General features: G+C 45.9%; 1 protein-coding gene across 4 annotated transcripts in view; it reads left to right on the forward strand.

Annotated features, from left to right (window-relative positions):
• The window catches only part of Ctif (cap binding complex dependent translation initiation factor), a 241,089-nt gene that overhangs the window by 183,855 nt on the left and 38,208 nt on the right, over nucleotides 1-19,026 (forward strand). For all 4 annotated transcript variants that reach the window (XM_027397922.2, XM_027397919.2, XM_027397920.2 and 1 more), the window contains exon 10: nucleotides 14,976-15,131. In XM_027397922.2, the coding sequence (XP_027253723.1) occupies nucleotides 14,976-15,131 (156 nt within the window). The remainder of the gene's footprint in view (nucleotides 1-14,975; nucleotides 15,132-19,026) is intronic.

The raw sequence follows: 19,026 nt of genomic DNA on the forward strand, positions 1-19,026 counted from the left end.
CAGTTATTTTTATCTGAGGACACTGGTGTGGGAGGCATTTGTCAGCATCATCTGGGAAAGGCAATTGAATTGTCTGTTGTCCAAAGCACCCCCAAATGAGTAGTGCTAAGCATGCTAGGCTGTTCACATTTAAAAATACAGTTGGAGCGATGACAGCTGATGTGTTCACAGTGCTGACATCACAACCTAAACCCAGACTGTTGGTTCCGGAGCCCAGGCTTGGGTTTTACTCTCTTGGTTTTGGGTTTAATCACCCATAAAGGCTTCTGCCTTTCAGAAAGCCATGATTCAGTGTCTGCCACCCGTGCAAGAGGAAAAACGGTCACAGTATCTAAGTTGAATGCAGGGCAGGTCATCTCCTGGGTTGACCCCAATTCCAGGGGGTTGAATCTAACAGCACAGTTTACCAGACATGCCAGTAGATATTATGTGCAGCTTTCATTTTTCTAAGGACACTTTCAGGGTGTCCCTGTGGAGGACCTTATATTAACTAAAGATCCCTCACTGGTGTGATGCTCAACATTTCTCAAGTACTTCTGAGTCTTACTGTGACCTCACAGGTGGTGTGTGAGTGTGCATCTCTAGCTGCTTTCTGTTGCTGTAACAAAATGAAATGGAATAATTTATGAAGAAATTTAGTTTATGATTCTGGAGGTGGAAATCCAAGAGGAGGCAGTGGTACCTACTGAGGGCTTCAGGCAACCTTGTTAGATGACGGGAAGACTAAAGAAAAAGTGATCTCGTGAGGAAAGTATGGGGTGGACACCCTTTAAAAGGCAGCTCTCACAAGCCTAACCACCCTGTAAGAAAGGCTTCAGTCCCATGATACCCAGCCCTCAAATGCCCCACTCCCAAAATAACATTTGATTTGCAACCGAAGTTCAATGTGAGTCTTAGAGGGGCCAAGTCATAGTATGGTACAAGGCTGTCTCTAGGCAGTGGTTTTCATCTGGTGTCATTGTGTCCCCAGCAGACACAAGACTAGAGGGGATGAGAATAGAGCTTTGACTGGCATTGAATTTCTAGAGGCCTCCAAGGCACAGGGTAGCTCTCCACAGGAAACTGTGAACCTGGCCTTAAGTGTCAACAAGGCCACTATGAGGCGAGCTTGCATGATCTTGAGGCAGATGGATCCTCTCACCACTCAGCATGTGCCCTGACAGGAGGCACCCTGGTTGGACAGGTGGTGAGTGGAGAGAGTAAATGGTGCCAGCAAACAGCATTGGGTCACCTGTCTGTTCACTGTGTCTGTTAAGCTGTATACCTCACTAAAGGCCAAGCCAAACTGGGATTTAGGAACCTGGTAAGCAAGGTGTGATGAACACCCAGATTGGCTGAGCTTTTCTCCTGTCCCAATATGATTTGATATCTGTTGTCCCAGTCAGTCATCTTCACAACAAAGTATTGGTACAGTGAGATAAACACCATCAGCTCCTTGTTGTGGATAACCAAATGAGGCCCAGCAAGGGAAATAATTTGCCCAAAGATTACAATGCCCCAAGGTGTTTCCTGGTCCCTTCACTGAAACATCTCTTAGTGAGGACAACACCCCTTTCTGATCTCTGAGCCCCCTCCCTCATTCTTGGGTTTCCATATGGGTACCCAGTGGGGCCTCTCTTCCATCTGCACTGCTACCTGAAGAACCATGGAATAAATTTCCCATCCCAGCAGCCACCTTTTCCTTGTGAAATGGCTCAGCTGTTAAGAGCACTGTCTGCTCTTCCAGAGAACTTGGGTTCAATTCCCAGCACCGACATGGCAGCTCACAACTGTCTGTAACTCCAGCTCCAGGGGATCTGGCACCCTCACACAGACATACATGAAAGTAAAACACCAATGCACTTAATAAACAAATATTTAATGGCTCATAGCTAAGATCAACTAGTTTTTCCATGCCTTCTCTGATGTTTTACCAAAAACTAAGCAAAAAACCTATCCTATAGTATAGGGACCAGAAAACTGCCTCCCTCTTGTCCAGGAATATTCCCTCCTTAGGACTGCCCCAGCAGCCTGCATTCACTCATCCACTTAATGCAGCAATGCTTGCTCAGGGTCTGTGTTCTCCTACACATTAAATAGGTGTTACTACCTTTAATTTAATTTAGTCATAAGACTCCCTTGAGTCTGCAGGTCCCATGAAGGAGGCAGCCACTGAGCCTATACAAAAGCACACGTGTAGCTCATTCTGTGCCCTGTGCAGTGTAAAAGAGTGGGCAGTACCAAGAGTGAAGGTCCTGCTTGAGAAGATGAGGCTGTGAGAAGAAAAGAAAGTGGCCGAAGATAACATGGAGCCAGTTTCTCATGGGGCAAAGGAGGAAGTCCCCAGTACCTCAGAATGCATAGCAACAAACCCACTTTCCCATTATTTGTTAGCACATCCATCATCAGAGTTAGCTCAAAGGTCTCCACTATCCTGGCTCTGCTCTGCTAAGATATGTGAGAGGGGCAAAGAGGAGTAAGACACCCAAGAGGTTTCAAGTTTAGCCAAGGAGTTAGAGTATACACATAAAAACTAATGCTAACCCCACCCCATCTCTAGCTGGCTTTGTACCCTGAGCTCCCAGCATCATCAGCTATGTGCTATTTCAGTTCTCTGCAGACCTAATGTCAGCTCCTACTATACCTGGCCAAGTGATTTTCGTCCTCCATGTCTGCCTCTGTTGCTCTGTTGTATGACAGAATTTTCCTGGGGAGACACAACACCCACGTCTACTCACCCCAGATAGGGCGTCCACGACAGGCCAAAGTCCAGATACCACCAAAGTCCAACTTGGTGAATCAGTGGGTTTTATTGGGGTTGCTTACAGGTATGTGTTGAGGGGTCACTTAAAGGAGCAGGAATGACTCAGACTACTGCATCATCGAAATCTATCCCAGCATAGGTAACAGCTCACAAAGCTGGGAACCTGGAGCACACTACACAGCCTGCAGGCAGCTCAATGGGTTAGAAAGTGACCTTTCTGGGTGGTTTAGCTGGTCTGGTCTCAGAGTCTTCTTGGAAGCTCTGTTCACAGTCTCAGAGGGACTCTCGGCTTTTGTTGCTTACTCTGGCGGGGAAGAGCCTGGTGAATCTAATCTGCTGAGTTTTGGGGATTTCCTGAAGCCCTTTGAGTTGCTAACCTTCCTGCTAAGCTTCCCTGAAGGATGGAATGTTTCAATATCCAAGGAAACTGTTACACACAATATCCTGTTTTCCACACAAGGCCCTTTACACTAGGTTCAGAGACTCCTGGGAGTCACGGAGGAGTCTCCTGCAGTCCTGATTGACTTTCAAGCTCTAATATGTATTTGCCCTAACATGTCATGTGATTCCTAAGGAATGACATGAACATCTATCTGGTTCTCAGGGCCTGAGCACTCCCTTATGCCCACTCCAACCCTCCCAGACTACACAGAGCAAAACATTACCAAGTCCAGTTGAGTAGGAACAAACGTACACATTGCCTGTAGCAGCAGAAGACCACTCAGGTGGAACTAGCACAAAGGTAATCTTTGTGTCTTCCAAGAATGTGCCAACACACCAGTGGTTTCCATGCCCCTAGCCTCCCAAGACCCAACATCCACAGGCACAAAGCAATACCCCCAGTTCGTAGATGCAAATGTTGGCCCTCCCCAGGCCTGCTAGACTTAGTATCCCTCTTTTTCCTCCCCCCAGCTGTTCCTCTGTGCGCCTCACCCATGCCTGTTGCTCAACTGTCGCCCAGGAAACATTCTGGGATATGGCTTGGTACAAAGATGTGTATACTTCCTTTGGAGCCTCATCAAGGAATAATGCCTTGTAATGGTTAGCATGACTTTTGAAGACTTCATTTGTGGTAGAGTTTAATGTCACGAGTGGATCTGGACTAAAGACTGAGTCATTCTGGAATCCCCGGTATACGCCAGATCTTTTCATGAGCATTACAAGGGGTTTTCTCAAATTCTATAAATAGTTTAATAACGCCTGTATAATCATCTATTTTTACCACTAGCCTTCTGGACAGTTTCAGCAGTAATTGGGCTGCACTGAAGGGATTTCTGAAGTCCTTCAGTTCCCAGTGGCTCCCAGGGCATGGCCTGTGGCCTAGTGGTATCAGATCCCCAGGTAACATCTGTACCCAGAGTTGGAGATCCAGCCCTTGAGTAAAACCTGGTGCAGGCAGAAATCTGAGAGAAAACTCTAGGAAGGCCTAAGGGAGTTGGAGAAGCTGGATTCCTACTCAACTCAAAATGTCTCATACAGAAAACTCTGCCCACATTTGGTTTCTCACATTGCACAATATGGGTATTGTCACAATTTTGTTTTCAGAGAGGGGTCCTATCAGTCCATTGCCTCACTGTCTTTGGATGCAAGCTTTCCGTCATACAGATGAAAATGCAGAGGCTCGCACAGCCATTGGCTAGTTTTGCCTTTAGTCTAGGTCCTGATAAACACCTGTCCCTGGGCTGTTGGCCACTCTCCTATCAAGATGAGAGCTGAAGAGAGAGGATATCCCAATTCTAGAGACAGCAACCCACCCCTTTCTTCAAGGGAACCTGGAAGGAAAAACAGGATAGAGGTAGACTGCCACCATATTCATGAGAGGGCCTGTTTCAAAGTATTCCTCAGTAGAAAGAGCAAGCAGTAGAAAGCAGAGCCAGGCTTCCATCCTGCCAGTCACGGACAGTGGTCAGATGCAGGTAGCTGCTCACCACGCCCCTCCCCAGACCCTCCCCTCACCCTCCCCACCCTCCCCACGAGACTCCAAGTGGTAGAGTCAGCTAAGCATGGGAAGAGATGCATAAAGGTGGTGGTGGCACACACCTTTAATCCCAGCACTCTGGAGGCAGAGGCAGATGGTTCTGAGTTCAAGGCCAGCCAGGTGTACAGTGTGAGTTCCAGGACAGCCAGGGCTACACAGAGAAACCCTGTCTCAAAAAAAGAAAGGAAGGAAGGAAGGAAGGAGGGAAGGAAGGAAGGAAGAAAGAAAGAAAGAAAGAAAGATGAATGCAAGCAGTAGGACAGTCACATCCACTTTGGACTGGCAGTGAGACAATGTGCCCTCTGGTCTGTGGACTTCAGCCCTCTATGCCCTGGGCTGGCAGCCTGCATACATGTCTTCCCTAGAGCTGAGGCAGGTGTCACCTCAGCCAAGCATATCCCATGGTATTCAGACAGCTCAGCCCCCTCTTCCTGTTCAGCTGAAAAGAAGAAATTTCCAGCAATGCTGAGGGCTTCTCAAGGCCACAACCACAGCAGGTGCTGGCTCCCCTTGCCTGAGAGTGAGGCTTCACGCCTGCGTAAGTGTGAGACAGAATTCCCACTGAATCAGCCCGACTTCTCGGCTTCTCCCGCTATTGCACCCCAGCACCACTCCCCCGCCCTGCTGCCATCAGCAGGGCCCAGCCTACCTGACCTGATTTCACCAACTGAAATAGTCTGGGTGCTCATAGCCCAGGACAGTTGGAAATGTCTCCAGAATGATCTAAATTGTCTGGAAGTGGCTGATGGCAGTTCCCAGTCACAGTGTGTGTCCTTGCCCTGGAGGCAAGTGCTGGGAGGAAACAGTCACAATGGTGGTACCAGGAACCATCAGTAGCAGGGAATGTTTTCAGTCATTAAAGGAGCATCTGGGCCTTGTTGTTCATGTCAGTTGATTAGAACAGATTCAAGATCATCCTTATGTCATTCCCTTTCCCACATTCACACCAGCACGTAGAGGTTTTGATATGATGTTCAATAGAGTTTGAGGCATATGTGACAGCTACCTGATGAGGTCTATGTTTTCAGTGGCACTATTGTCTGTCTTTTGTCCATGGGTCCACAGGCACCCTGTAGACCTACACAAAAAGACTATATGACTTAGGTCACATTACCTTTTTGTCCCCTACCCTAAAAGGCTTTATGACCTAGGGCTGACCAATCAATGGCTCCAGATCCACAGTGATTGGTCTTAAGGAGGGCCATGTGACAAGCAGGGCCAGTAGCAACCCCACTTCAAGGTTTAGGGATTGGCTGTGAAGAGAGAGGGGCTCTGTCTCCCTTTGGGCTTGCATCATTGTGAAAGACAGTAGGAAGTGCTAGGAGACACCTTTGCTGTGTCCTCCAGAGGCCCAGTTTATGGTAGAGAGCATGTAGTAGGCAAAATGTCAAAGAAGTTAGGCAGAAGCAAGCAGAGAGAGACAGACCAGTTCTGTCATTGTGTCTGTTCCCTGTGATCCCTGTGCTTATGTCCTTGGGCCCCTCTCTTGGAAGCCCACTAAAGCCCACTGTGCCCAAGATCATTTGGAAAGGTTTCTGTCATTGGCAACTGAAATCCCTGAGTGTCTTGGTTTAGAGCAGAGTGAAACATTGGAATCATCAGGAGATGCTGTTGGGTAGTGGGTGTGGGTCACGGACCAGAAGGTCAAGGATAGTGAGGAAAGAACCAGGTTTTATGGTAAGAAATGATATACCGAAACTCAGTCAGTGGCTTGGGGCTAAAAGCTATCAGAAACACAAAGCAAGCAATCAGTCCTTGGCAGAGGCCACAATCCTTTGTTCACACAGTCATCTGGGACACCTCCTCCCCCAGACACAGTAGAGAACACAGTAGATGACTGCCAGAGCCCAACATGCATACTGTAACCTCCTAGCCAGATGTGGCATCAAGGCCCCCAGCAAGATTAAGCCAGGACTAGCTTCCAGATCTGGGAGGTGGCCATGGTGGTCAGCTAGCCTAGCCCAGCAGTTGCATGCATCCCTTGACTGGAGCCTGCCAGAAGGAGGAGACATCAAGGTCCAGGGCAGGCTTTGGTGACCAGGATGACTCAGGAGACTACTCCCAGAGGTCTCTGCCACTTGTTAAAAAACCTACTGGGTGCCAGATACATTGTACCTGTGACTCCTTGATACCAAGAGATCAGGCTGACTTGGCCAGACTGGCAGTAAGCCCTATTCCATGCTTCCCTGAGTAAATGTGAGAAAGGTCAGAGGTCTGCCTGAAACCCAAGATTAGGTTCCCCATTCCCCCTTCCTCCTCTGCTCCTGACACCATACCCTAGGGAGAGCACCCAGTGCTACTTCATTCTCTCCTTCAACTATGCTCACTCGTACTGGGCAATAGTGATTCTCACCTAAGGTCAGGAGCCTATCTGTCTAGGGGGCCGATTGTTACATGGATCAGTTCTTTTTCGGCCTGGACTCACAGGAATCAATTTCAAGTAGCTTAGCATCCCCAAGTCTTTAGGATGCTGAAGTGTTAAAGTCACAAGAGAAATGAGAAATGGAACAGTTGGGGTCTTCTGAGGCCAGAAATGACCTGATTTGTGATGTGATATACTATCATAAACAGGTTTCTGAGATCCCCGCCCCTCCTTCTGGCATAAGAAAAGACCCTGAAGAAGGGCCTCCTTTCCTGGGCTTCCCCAATGATAATGACTTGGTGGGACATCAGCTTTCTCCTGGGTGCAGGAAAGGCCCTGGGCTGAGTGATAGGGCCAGAGGAATGAGGAGACTTTGTGGAGTTTGTGTGGAAACATGAGAACCGCAGACTTGACAAGCAGTCCCAAAGAAGAAACTCCAGTTGGGAGGAGGTGGTCCACAAGTCACAGGTGGCCCCCCACCACACTGTGGCAAAATGGTGTGGCCTTATTTGCAGCAACATCAAGAAAGGAGAAAAATTTAAGATTAGGTAAGGGAATAGCAAGTATCAAAAATATGACCCACAAAAGTGAAATGTACTATGAGTTGTCCCTGGTACAGGCTGGCATAGAGAAGATGACAAGACATTAAGAAGTGAAATAACAGCCACAAAGTAAAGGTAAGATGGGCAAACGTCCTACCTTTCTACTCTCAAATCTTGAATGAAAAAAGAAGAGCATCAAGCCAGGAGTCGGTAGTGCATGCCCTTAATCCCAGAACTCTGGATGCTGAGGCCGGTAGATCTCTTGTGAGTTCAAGGCCAGACTGGTCTACAGAGTGAGTTCCAGAACAGCCAGAGCTACACAGAGAAACCCTGTCTCGAAAAACCAAAGGGGGAAGGGAGAAAAAGAGAGAGGGGAGGTAAGAGAGGGAAAGAGGAAGGAAGAAAGAAAGAGGAGAGAGAGAGAAAGGAAGAAAGGAAGGAAGAAAGGAAGAAGGAAAGAAAGATAAGAGCATCAGCAAGGGGGTGCGGGAATTCTCACAAAAAAGACATCTGTTCACCCATCACAAACCAGTGATCTGTCTGGTCACCACTCAACAACTGAATACCTCCTATGAACCAGGTACCATTCTAGAAGCATGGCATGGATCCCTGCCCTGTGAGTTACTAAGAGTCATCAGATCAGCAACATGTTTAGGCCCCCATGTCAGATGGCAATGGCCAGGAGGGAGCTATGAAGAGCAGGGGACTGCTACTGTAGGCAGCTAATAAGAGGGGGCCTCCCTGGGGAAACTTGGAAACAGAACCCTGAAGGAAGAGAAATTTGGAGCCAGGTAAACAAACAAAAAAGAGTGAATTTGATTTGAAAATGTCTTTATTCTTTCCAATATAAAAAAAAATCTATCAAATAATTCATTTTAGCTTCCACCAATTATGTCGGAGAATGGCAGAGCTATTGATGCTGGACAGACTCAGTCGCCCCCCACCCCATCCTGACATACACTCCCCATTAACTGCCAACCCCACATCCATCCCAACTTCACAAGGGGAAAAAAAACTGCCTGCCAGCAGTTACTAAAAGAGCACTCCCCCCCCCCGCCCCCCCACCCTCCCCCGCTCCCAGGTGGGTTAGGGTGAAGGAACAATGTTGCAGCAGTACCTCTCTGAACAGTAACAAGTAAGCCACTGGGAAGTCCAGTTTAGATAGGCAGATCTCCCTTGGTCACTTGTTTTTAAAAAGTGAGACCAGGATGGTGATGAGTGTGCAGGGTGCAGGGCTGCCTGTCAACCCCAGGAAGTGCAAAAATACACTGTGGTCCTTGTGCCAGGTCCTTCCCTTCTCCCAGCATCATCTCCCGCTGTGGCTTGCCTGCCCACAGGGATCCAGGGGTAGGGGAGCTGTGTTTTTCTTCTTCTGCCTGTACACAGCTGTTTTTGGCTTGGCCACAGAATTCTACCACACCAGAGTTCATGTGGTTATCCAGAGTGGGAAGAATTTCCCAGAATGCCTTGAGAAACCTGAGACACTGAATGGCTTTCAGGGCTTATTGATGTGGCTGGTGCAGGAAATAGCAGTACGTCAATAAATAGTTTTAGGCAGGAAACCGGGCTTAAATGGTAGCCTTAAAGTTTGGGGAAAGACACCAGGGGTTACTGGGAGGGAGCCTGCCCGTCAGATGAGAACTTAGAGCCAAATAGCAGACTTTGAAATAACTGCCCCTGTGCTGAGGCCCCTTGCTGCTCTTGGATGCAAGAGGCTGAGGTTGGGGGCAGAGTCAAGAACCAAGGACAAGCCAGTTTCTGCTGGCAGAAAGGGGCTCTTTGTGTGGAGGGAAGCTGGCAACCTCTAACACGTGTCAAGAGGAGACACAGGCTAGGCTCTGGCCTCTAGGTGAGGCAAATTCACACCCCATCTGGTGGAAGTCAGCGCCAGCTTCCAATCACCCCAAGACTTCCACTGTCCTAATTTAAAAAGAAAAAAGCAGGGGTGGGGGATCAAGGAAAGGAACCATTACAGTCAGTACCTGTGTTTTCTGGTTATGAGAAGAAATTTAGAACAATCCATAAAATAAAAGAAAGTATAAAGGCCGTCCACGTTTCCACCTTTGGAAGCAACCATATTAAACATTTTGAACAGTTCTTTTAAAAACTGTATCCATGGATGAGATTATATAGCACACTTGAGTTTCGCTGGTTTCACATAGCATTATATAAACATTTTTTTCATGCTTTTATAAGTTTTTCACAGGCAATTTTTTTTAAATTTTTTTTTTTGCTTGTTTCTTTCATTTTTTGAGACGGGTATCTAACCACGGCTGTCCTGGAACTTGCTATGTAGACTAGTTTGGCCTCAAACTCACAGAGATCGGCCTGCCTCTGATCCTAAGTGCTGGGATCAAAGGCGTGTGTCACCACATCCTGTCACCAAGTCTCAGTGAATGCATGGGTCCTCTCTGACTTAGCCATTGCTTTGTTGGATGGTTAAACTCTTGAATTTTTATGTGTATTAAGCTTGCTTCAAGAGATTGTTTACATTTATTGTATTTATTTTGTGTGTGCATGCACATGTGAATGAATGTCCTAGCTTGTATGCAAAGGCCAGAGGTCAGGTTGTAGGAGACAGTGCTCTCCTCCCACTGTGTGGACCCCAGGGATCGAATGCACACAGATAGACTTATAGGAAAACCCTTTTACCCATTGAGCCGTCTTGCTGGCCCATTAAGAGTGTTTTTCCAGTTCTCATTATTTCTTTATGATAGTAACCCAGAGGTGCAATTGCCAGATGACTCTTAAGGTTTAATTAAGGTTTCTCAGAAAAAATGTATACAGCCCATGTATAAGAATGGGGTGGTGGCCGGGCGTTGGTGGCGCACGCCTTTAATCCCAGCACTCGGGAGGCAGAGGCAGGCGGATCTCTATGAGTTCGAGGCCAGCTGGTCTCCAGAGCGAGTGTCAGGATAGGCTCCAAAACTACACAGAGAAACCCTGTCTCAAAAAACCAAAAAAAAAAAAAAAAAAAAAAAAGAAAAGAAAGAATGGGGTGTTGGTACACATGCCTTTAATCCCAGCTATCGGGAGGCAGAGGCAGGCAAATGTCTGAGTTTGAGGCCAGCCTGGTCTATAGAGTGAGTTCCAGGTCAGCCAGGGTTACACCGAAATAAAAAAACAAACAAACAAATAAAAAAGATGCCTGTCTTTCAAATCCTCACCAGCACTGACGATTGCCATTTTAAAATATTTTGCTAATATAGCAGATGGACGAACATGTATTTTCATCATTTAACTGTAACTGATACTAAGTTTATGCACTTTTGGGGTTTTCTTGAGGCAGGTCTCTCTGTGTACCCCAGGCCAATCTAAAACTTGCAGTGAATCCTCTTTGCCTCTGCCTCAGAATTACCGGATTATAGGCATGAGCAACCATGCACAGCCATTTCCACGTATTTACTGGAAATTTTGGTTTGACCAGTAATTCACCCCTTAATGTCCTCTGTATTTGTCTAAGGTGATTCTCAACCTTCCTAATGCTGCGACCCTTTAATACAATGTCTCATACCACCAGGTGGTAATGGCACATGCCTGTAATCCCAGCATTTGGGAGGCAGAGGCAGGTAGAGTTCAAGGCCAGCCTGAACTTCAGAGTGAGTTCCAGGACAGCCAAGGCTACAAAAAGAAACTCTGTCTCAAAAAACAAATATATCTCCTCATGTTGTGGTGACCCCCAACCATGAAATTATTTTTTGTTGCTACTTCATAACTGTAATTTTGCTACTGTGATGAATTGTAATGTAAATATATAAATATCTAATGTGTAGAATATCCGGTATTCTATAACCACTATCTTTTGTTTTTTGTTGTTGTTTTTCGAGACAGGGTTTCTCTGTGGCTTTGGAGGCTGTCCTGGAACTAGCTCTTGTAGACCAGGCTGGTCTTGAACTCACGGAGATCTGCCTACCTGTGCCTCCTGAGTGCTAGGATTAAAGGCGTGTGCTACCACTGCCGGGCTCACTGCTATCTTTTAAAGCAGTTACCCTCTGTCCTATTTACTGAAGGCCTTTTGAACTCCCCAACCCACCTTCCCCCCAGCCTCTTACATGTTTTGGTACAAACTCTGTTGCTTCATCCTAAAGCCCACCTTTTTCCACCCAAAAGTGTGATTTCACTCCGTTTCACCTTCTTCAAGTTTTTATTTTTCTTAATTGCCTCTTTATTCCACCTGTAGTTCATCTTAGGGTCCAGGATGACTTGAGAGTGTAGATTCTTTTCTGCCTGATTTTAGACGGCTGTGGCTGCCGTGTTGCTTGAGTGAATACTGCATCGTCGGCCTCTGATTTGTGGCTCTCAGAGGATCATATGATAAACCCTTGTGGATACCAAATTTGTTTCTGGGCTATCTGATCTAGCTGTCCATGCTCCTTCAATCCCATGGCCTTTTAATTATTAAAGCTTTGTAATAAATTAAAAGTAATACAACCCTTTCCAATTTTGTTGTGTCTTGACTAGTGATTTTCCCTATTATTCTTTCAAATTGCTTTTAGTGTCATTTTTATTTTCAAGTCTCTATGTCCAATGCCCTTGCCACACACACAAAAGTTCATGTTAGGATTTAATAAATTAGCTTCTGATCATTAAAACAATCTCACTGGTAAATTGTGTCATGGAAGCAAGCTCTTGACTTTTATATATTAATTTAATATCTAAACACTCATTAATTAGTTACTAAACTCTGATTAATCTTTATTAGAGGGTTCTCTTGGGTTTTTCATATATATAATCTAATAATTTTCTCTCTCCCTTCCACCCATGGGCATTGCTGCTGTTTTTCAATCAGACCCCTTGATGTAATAGATTGTATTTGTAGATTTCCTGATGCCAAATCAATACAGCCTTCCTAGGATGAAAATCTACTTGGTTATAATGGATCTATTTGCTGGCATTTCATTTAGGGCTTCCCCATCCATTCACATTAGAGAGGTTGACCAATGTGCTTCTTTCTTTTTAACTTACTGGGAGATTTCAGTTGAGATGATTGGCTGGCCGGCTCGTTTTTCCTGTGTATTGGGTCTGTTTCCAAATGACAACAATTATCTTAATTTTTTAATGTTTGGATAAATTTACCTGTTAAAGAGCCGTGACTTTAGAGACCTCCCTCTAAAGGTAATTCTTTCATAACTTCATTTTTGTTCGTGTCTTTCATCTTTTCTGGCTTTGATCTTTCTTTTTAGTAAGGCTTAATGATACTTATTTTTCTGAAACATTATTCACTTCATTGTGTTTTTCAACTTACCATAGTCATAATTTTTGTTATGGCTTACCTCTCCCACATTTCTTTTCATACTGAACTTTTTCTAATTCTTCTTGCCTTTGTATTTCTTATTTTCTGGCTAATTTCTGGTTTTATCTATATTGTGTTCTTTCCTATATTTTTTTATCTGATGATGCTTTTCTGATTTTTTTTTGAGTCAAGATTTTGTATAACGCTCTCTACTAGAAATACAATGCAACCCACTCACATAATTTTAAATGTAATTGTATGTCCTACTTTACCTATTATATTTAAATTTTCAGCATATACTCAACCTATTTTTAAATTTTATGTGCATGTGTATAAGTGTGGGTGTGTACCTGTGGGTGAAGGTGCCCGTGAAGGTGAGTGTTGTATTGGCTGGATTGGGTTTCAACTTGACACAAGCCAGAGTCATCTGAGAGGAAGGAGCCTCAGCTGAGGACTCAATTTGCGTATTCTTCAAGGCATGCTTTTACCTGTATTTGCCTCATAATCAAGCTGAGGAAAACAATGACATAAAAACCTTTATGGTAGCCGGGCCTTGGTGGCACACGCCTTTAATCCCAACACTCAGGAGGTAGAGGCAGGTGGATCTCTGTGAGTTTGAGGCCAGCCTGGTTTCCAGAGGAAGTGCCAGGATAGGTTCCAAAGCTACACAGAGAAACCCTGTCTCAAAAAAAAAAAAAAAAAAAAAACCTTTATGGTATAAATTAGAAAGTACTGATTGCTTTTCAGTCTTCTTTCCCCTTGTCATAGTCTCAACCAGTCTTTAGTAATTTAATTTTGCATTATTAGCTAACTACTACTATAAAATTATCATTTAGGTTGCATTTTAAAATTAGAATTCAGCTGAAATGAATTTTAAAAATAAAAATTAAATATCTTCTCTTCCAAAAATTATTCCTGGCTTTTGATTCACTCTTTAAAAACAACCTTTTACTGACTTATTTTGACTTAACTTTGTTAAGTCTGCCTGGTTTCAATTTCAGTCTCCCCTTCCTGTTCTTCTGTACTATGATTCCCTCAGAAATGAGGCATATATTTTGTTGGCCAAACATCCTTTCAAGAAAGTTTTAATGTCATATCTTTAATAAAGTTATATAAATTTTACCATTTCCACCATCCTAAGTGTTCTGCATCTCAGAACCCTAGCCTTCATCAAGGCTCTGATTTCCAATTTCGAGTACTCCTACTTCTGAACTCCCAAAATCACTTCTCCAGGATCTTCTGATGGCAATTAACCTGTCTGTCATGTGTCAATAGCTCAGGGTGAATGTTTTTTACCCTAGCCCTTTGTGTTCTGCCTGGAACATAGCACAGTAATGTTCCTAAAAGAAGGATGGATGGATGGATGGATGGATGGATGGATGGATGGATGGATGGATGAAGACTTTAGATTCTCCTACGGGGTGGGCAAGGTGGCTCAACACTTGCCATGAAAACCTGGTAACCTTAGTTTGATCCCCCAAAACCACATACAAGTAAAAGAGAACTGACCTCTGACCTCCACACTGTGGCACACACGCCCACACATACATCATGCACACAGAAATAATAATAATAAAATAGCATTTTCCTATTATCTGCCAGGCCAATAGTGGGCAGGAATCATTTTTCTGCTTTGAGCCTATCTCAGGGGCTAAAATGGGCCTCAGTGGTGCACTGCTGACCTGTGAAGTCAAGCAGTGTTCTCCTAACTCCCTGATAGGATGATGACTTAAGAGTCAAAGGAGGCGATTTAAACAGATGGAATTGGGAGATAATGAGTCTGAGGTAGGTGTGATTCCCTACCCCTCCCCAACATACACACACTCCAACCACCACCATATACATTCCCAGTCCATAGTCTTGGGATCTTCCAGGCAAGATTAGGGACATCTGTGAAAAGGAAGGTAACCAAGACTGAGCAACTCTCAGAGGAAGAAAAGCTGTGCCCCCAACCCAGGGTAAGAGGATGTGTTGCCATGGATACAAGGCCAGGTAGTTTCCATCCTCCTTTAAACACCGCATTCCGCTCTCGGACTGTAGGTACTGTGTTGCAGTTGATGTTGCCTGGGCCCCTCCCAGCCCCAGTGAGGCTGACATGGTCTCTTGTACCTCTGCAGAAGGACTTCACTGTGCGTGAGGAGCTGCAGCAACAGGATGTGGAGCGCTGGCTGGGTTTCATCACCTTCCTGTGCGAGGTGTTCGGCACTATGCGCAGCAGCACTGGCGAGCCCTTCCGAGTGCTGGTGTGTCCCATCTACACGTGCCTCAGGGAGGTAAGAGCAGAGGCCTTGGCCTCCTGACTGCCCTGTCCACCTGCCGCTGCTACTAGAAGCTCTGCCCAGTTATACTTGAGAAAAACCCAAGAAAGCAATGAAGTTGAATTACAAAGAACAGATCCTTTGAAAAGGAGAGAGATAATTCCCCTATGCTTCTACTTCATGCATAGAGAAATAAGTTTTAACTGGGACCGGTAATTCCTAATCTAAAATTTAGCAAATGGGTTTAGGGTGGCGGATCAATGAATCTTTGGATTGATTTGGTTTGCCACTGAGGATCATATATATATATATATATATATATATATATATATATATATATATTCTTTTGCTTCTAAAGTTGGTCTTAGGACTGGATGGCTCAGAGGTTAAGAGCACTGGCTGCTCTTCCAGAGGTCCTGAGTTCAATTCCCAGCAACCCTATGGTAGCTCACAACCATCCCTAATGAGATCTGGTGCCCTCTTCTGGCGTGCAGGCAGACATGCAGGTAGAACACTGTATGCAGTGAAATAGATCAGAGGATAAGAGCACTTACGGCTCCTTGAGAAGAGGCAGGTTCAGTTCCAAGCACCACTTGTAACTCCAATTCCAGAGAATCAATACCCATCTTCTGGCCTCTGTGGGCATTGCCCACATGAGGTACAAATAAACTCCGTACGTACATACGTATATATGTACGTACATACATACATTCAAAAATAAAACTTTTAAAATAATAGGAGAAGCCAAGAGACTTTGGAGAAGGAAGTTTGGGGGGAGGGGTGCTTGCTCTTCCAGATGTAAGAGCTCACTTTATAAAGTAACTGTGGCTGTTTGGGGGAATAGGAATAGAAGACAGAAATGGATGGACAGTGGGGTTGGCCAGCTGGAAGCTAGGTGGTGGGGAAACAACCCACCTCCCATTAGGAGGGAGCAAGCTGAGGGCTGGGCTCTGGCATCCTTAAGAGTGGCAGCCATCCAGATTGGCTGATACAAGCTAAACGGGAGGAGGGCATACTGGAACTCCCGTTTAACAGCCCCATGGCCACATTCACTGGGGTGTGAGTTTCAGCAAGAGAGCCAGAAAAATAGGTCTCAGGACATATATTTGGGTCACTTGTTGAGTCTCCTCAAAGGCTGTCCTGAGGACGGTGGACAGAAGGATCTAAAGCTCCACAAGAGGTCACATGGGAAACTATTTCTGTTGGGCATCAATGTGGTGCTAAAGGCTGGAAAGGGGTGGTATCACCCAGAAGACGGTGCAAACTGGGGTTGGGGTCATATAGGAGGTAGAAAAAAAAGAGTGGCTGGGAGAATGGGAGCAAGTTGGGAAGTGATGTTCCAGAAAGTTCCAGAAGAGTACATGAAAAACATCCCAGCATCCTTCAATAAGAGCTGGTGCCAGTCCTGACTCCACCCATCCCTGTCCCCTCTTGCCCTTGTCCCATCAGGACACAAGGGATGACAGAGACGGGCCTGGGCAGAGAAGTGGTAAGAAGGGGGCTAGGGAGGGGGCAACCCTGGGTCTCTGACAGTGTGGGCAGGTTCTTCAGAGCATCTCCTGGGAAAAGCTACAGAGAAAATGGACAGAAAGGAAAGGGGCAGAGTCAAGAGGCATGCTTGCGTTTTTGAATTCACTATAATAGGCAAATTGAGCAAAAGGAAGTGTGCTTGTATTTGGGGAACACTCCTTTATAGGACGATGATGCGCCCATTCCAGCCTCAAGCAGAGCACACATCGCCCTTGGGTCACCTTTAAACCCCCTGCACCTTGGTCTCTCTGTTTCTTTATGAATATGCTCTACTTCAGAGATGCCTCACTCATTGAGTTCGTGGGCTCTCCTGACTTGATTTTACTCTTCAGGGCATTGGTTCAATGTGCAGTGCCAAGAGGGCCAGCAGCCTGGCCTTTTGTGTCCTTTGGAGTGTGATCAAGGCAGCCTTCTCAGGGAAAGGGGGCTGGGAGTGCCCATGCTGTCCACATGGCCCCTATGAACCATCTCAAGATAAGGAGTGGCGCTGTTCTAGGGCAGTGACCTGAATTGCCCAATTCTTTCTGCATGATCTGGGCCCCTCCCCCTGGTGTTGTTGTCACCTGCTCCCCCAGCAGGAAACGGGCCTGTAGGGAGTGCTGGCCCTGGCTGCTGGGAGATTTTTCACACCACCTAAGGTAGTGCAAACTTTGTGGTGTGAGATCCGGAAGGTGCCAGGAGGTCTGCACAGACAAGAAGCAGGGAGGCCTTCCTAATGTACACTTGTTTGATGAGTCAAGCTTTGGGGGGACATTTTGACAAACACAGAATCACATTGTGCTCACGGTAATCTTGAATAGTAAACCATCAGCATTTTTAAAAGAAGAAATTAACCTCCACCCCCACCCCCTCACCCCGGCCCCTGGGATCAAGCTACCCACTGCCTGCGTTCACATTTGCCTGGTTTTTGAGCTATGTGCCCTTCTGGGGAAGACATAGCCTGCTCTGGGCATTCCTCAACTGCTTAAAGACTTTCACCACACTTTCCACTAGTTACTCTTTCATAGCCATGATAGACAGATGCCTGACAGAAAATAATTAAGGGAGGAAAGAATTGGTTTTGCTCATGGGTTCGAGGGTCTTGTCCGTGATGATGTGGGCTCGAACACCTTAGCAGAACATGATGATGGTCGGAGCGAATGGTGGAGAACAGGAAGCAATGAGACAGACCAGAAGTGACCAAAGATTTGCACCACCCAAAGACTTACTTCCCTTCACCCCCCACCCCGAGTATCAAACTTCTCTCAGCCCTATCCCTCAGAATTCCAGGCTTCCCCCAGATAGAACTAACAGTACAGGGCTAAGCTTTCAGAACAGGAGCCTATGGAGGACAGTTCAAATTCAAACCAGAAGGCCCTATTTTTCTAACAAGGGTTAAAGAGATAGCGCTGCATGCATAGGGAGCTGAGCGCAGTGAGGCAGCCAGGACAGAACATAGATGTGCCTTGAGGACCCGCCTGGCCAGGCACAGGCCTCTAAGAGAGCTGTGTCCTCCAGGCTTGGGAACTAAGCCTATGCCAGATCTTTTTTTTTTTTTTTTTAAGATTTATTTATTTATTATGTATACCACATTCTGCTTCCATGTATATCTGCACACCAGAAGAGGGCACCAGATCTCAAAAGGGATGGTTGTGAGCCACCATGTAGTTGCTGGGAATTGAACTCAGGACCTCTGGAAGAGCAGTCGGTGCTCTTAACCTCTGAGCTATCTCTCCATCCCCCCTATGCCAGATCTTAAAGGGAATCTGAGCAGAGGGTTGGCCTGGAGATCCTGAACTCCCCATCCAGGGATCTTTCCAAGAAAGTACCTTCTGGTGCAGCTTTGAAGGGGTGAATTCTGAAGAGTCAGCTGCCACCTACCCTGCTTTGTCACACATCCACATACCCAAGCATAAGCGGCAGCCCTAGAGCAGGTGGAGCCAGATCAAGGAACCAAAGCCACATTTGCTGTGGCTACCTACCCCATGCTGGGAAGGAACATACAGGTGACTGTAGCACCTGTCTGTCCATCCTGTCCAAATGTTTAAGTCTAACTTTTTTTTGCTGAGATAGATATCTGAGAGAAACCATGTAAAAGGAGGAAAATTTGATTTTGGTCCATGCATTTAGAAGGTTCAGACCATGGTCATCTGGCTGCATTGTTTTAAGGCCCATGGTGAGCCAGAAACATCATGCAGAGGAAGGTCATGGGCAAGGAAAGTTGCTCACCTTGTGGCAGCCATGAAGCAGAGAGAAGAAATAACAGGAAGGGGCCAAGATGGAGAGGTTCTTGTGTGCATCTTCCTGCCTCCTGTTCACACCTTGTACTTGCTTAACATATTCTTTTTGACTTATTTTTCTTGGGCTGGGGAGATGGCTCTGTGTAAAGCACTTGTCCTGC

The sequence above is a fragment of the Cricetulus griseus genome, chromosome 2 (assembly GCF_003668045.3).
Source record: "Cricetulus griseus strain 17A/GY chromosome 2, alternate assembly CriGri-PICRH-1.0, whole genome shotgun sequence".
Classification (NCBI taxonomy): Eukaryota; Metazoa; Chordata; class Mammalia; order Rodentia; family Cricetidae; genus Cricetulus; species Cricetulus griseus.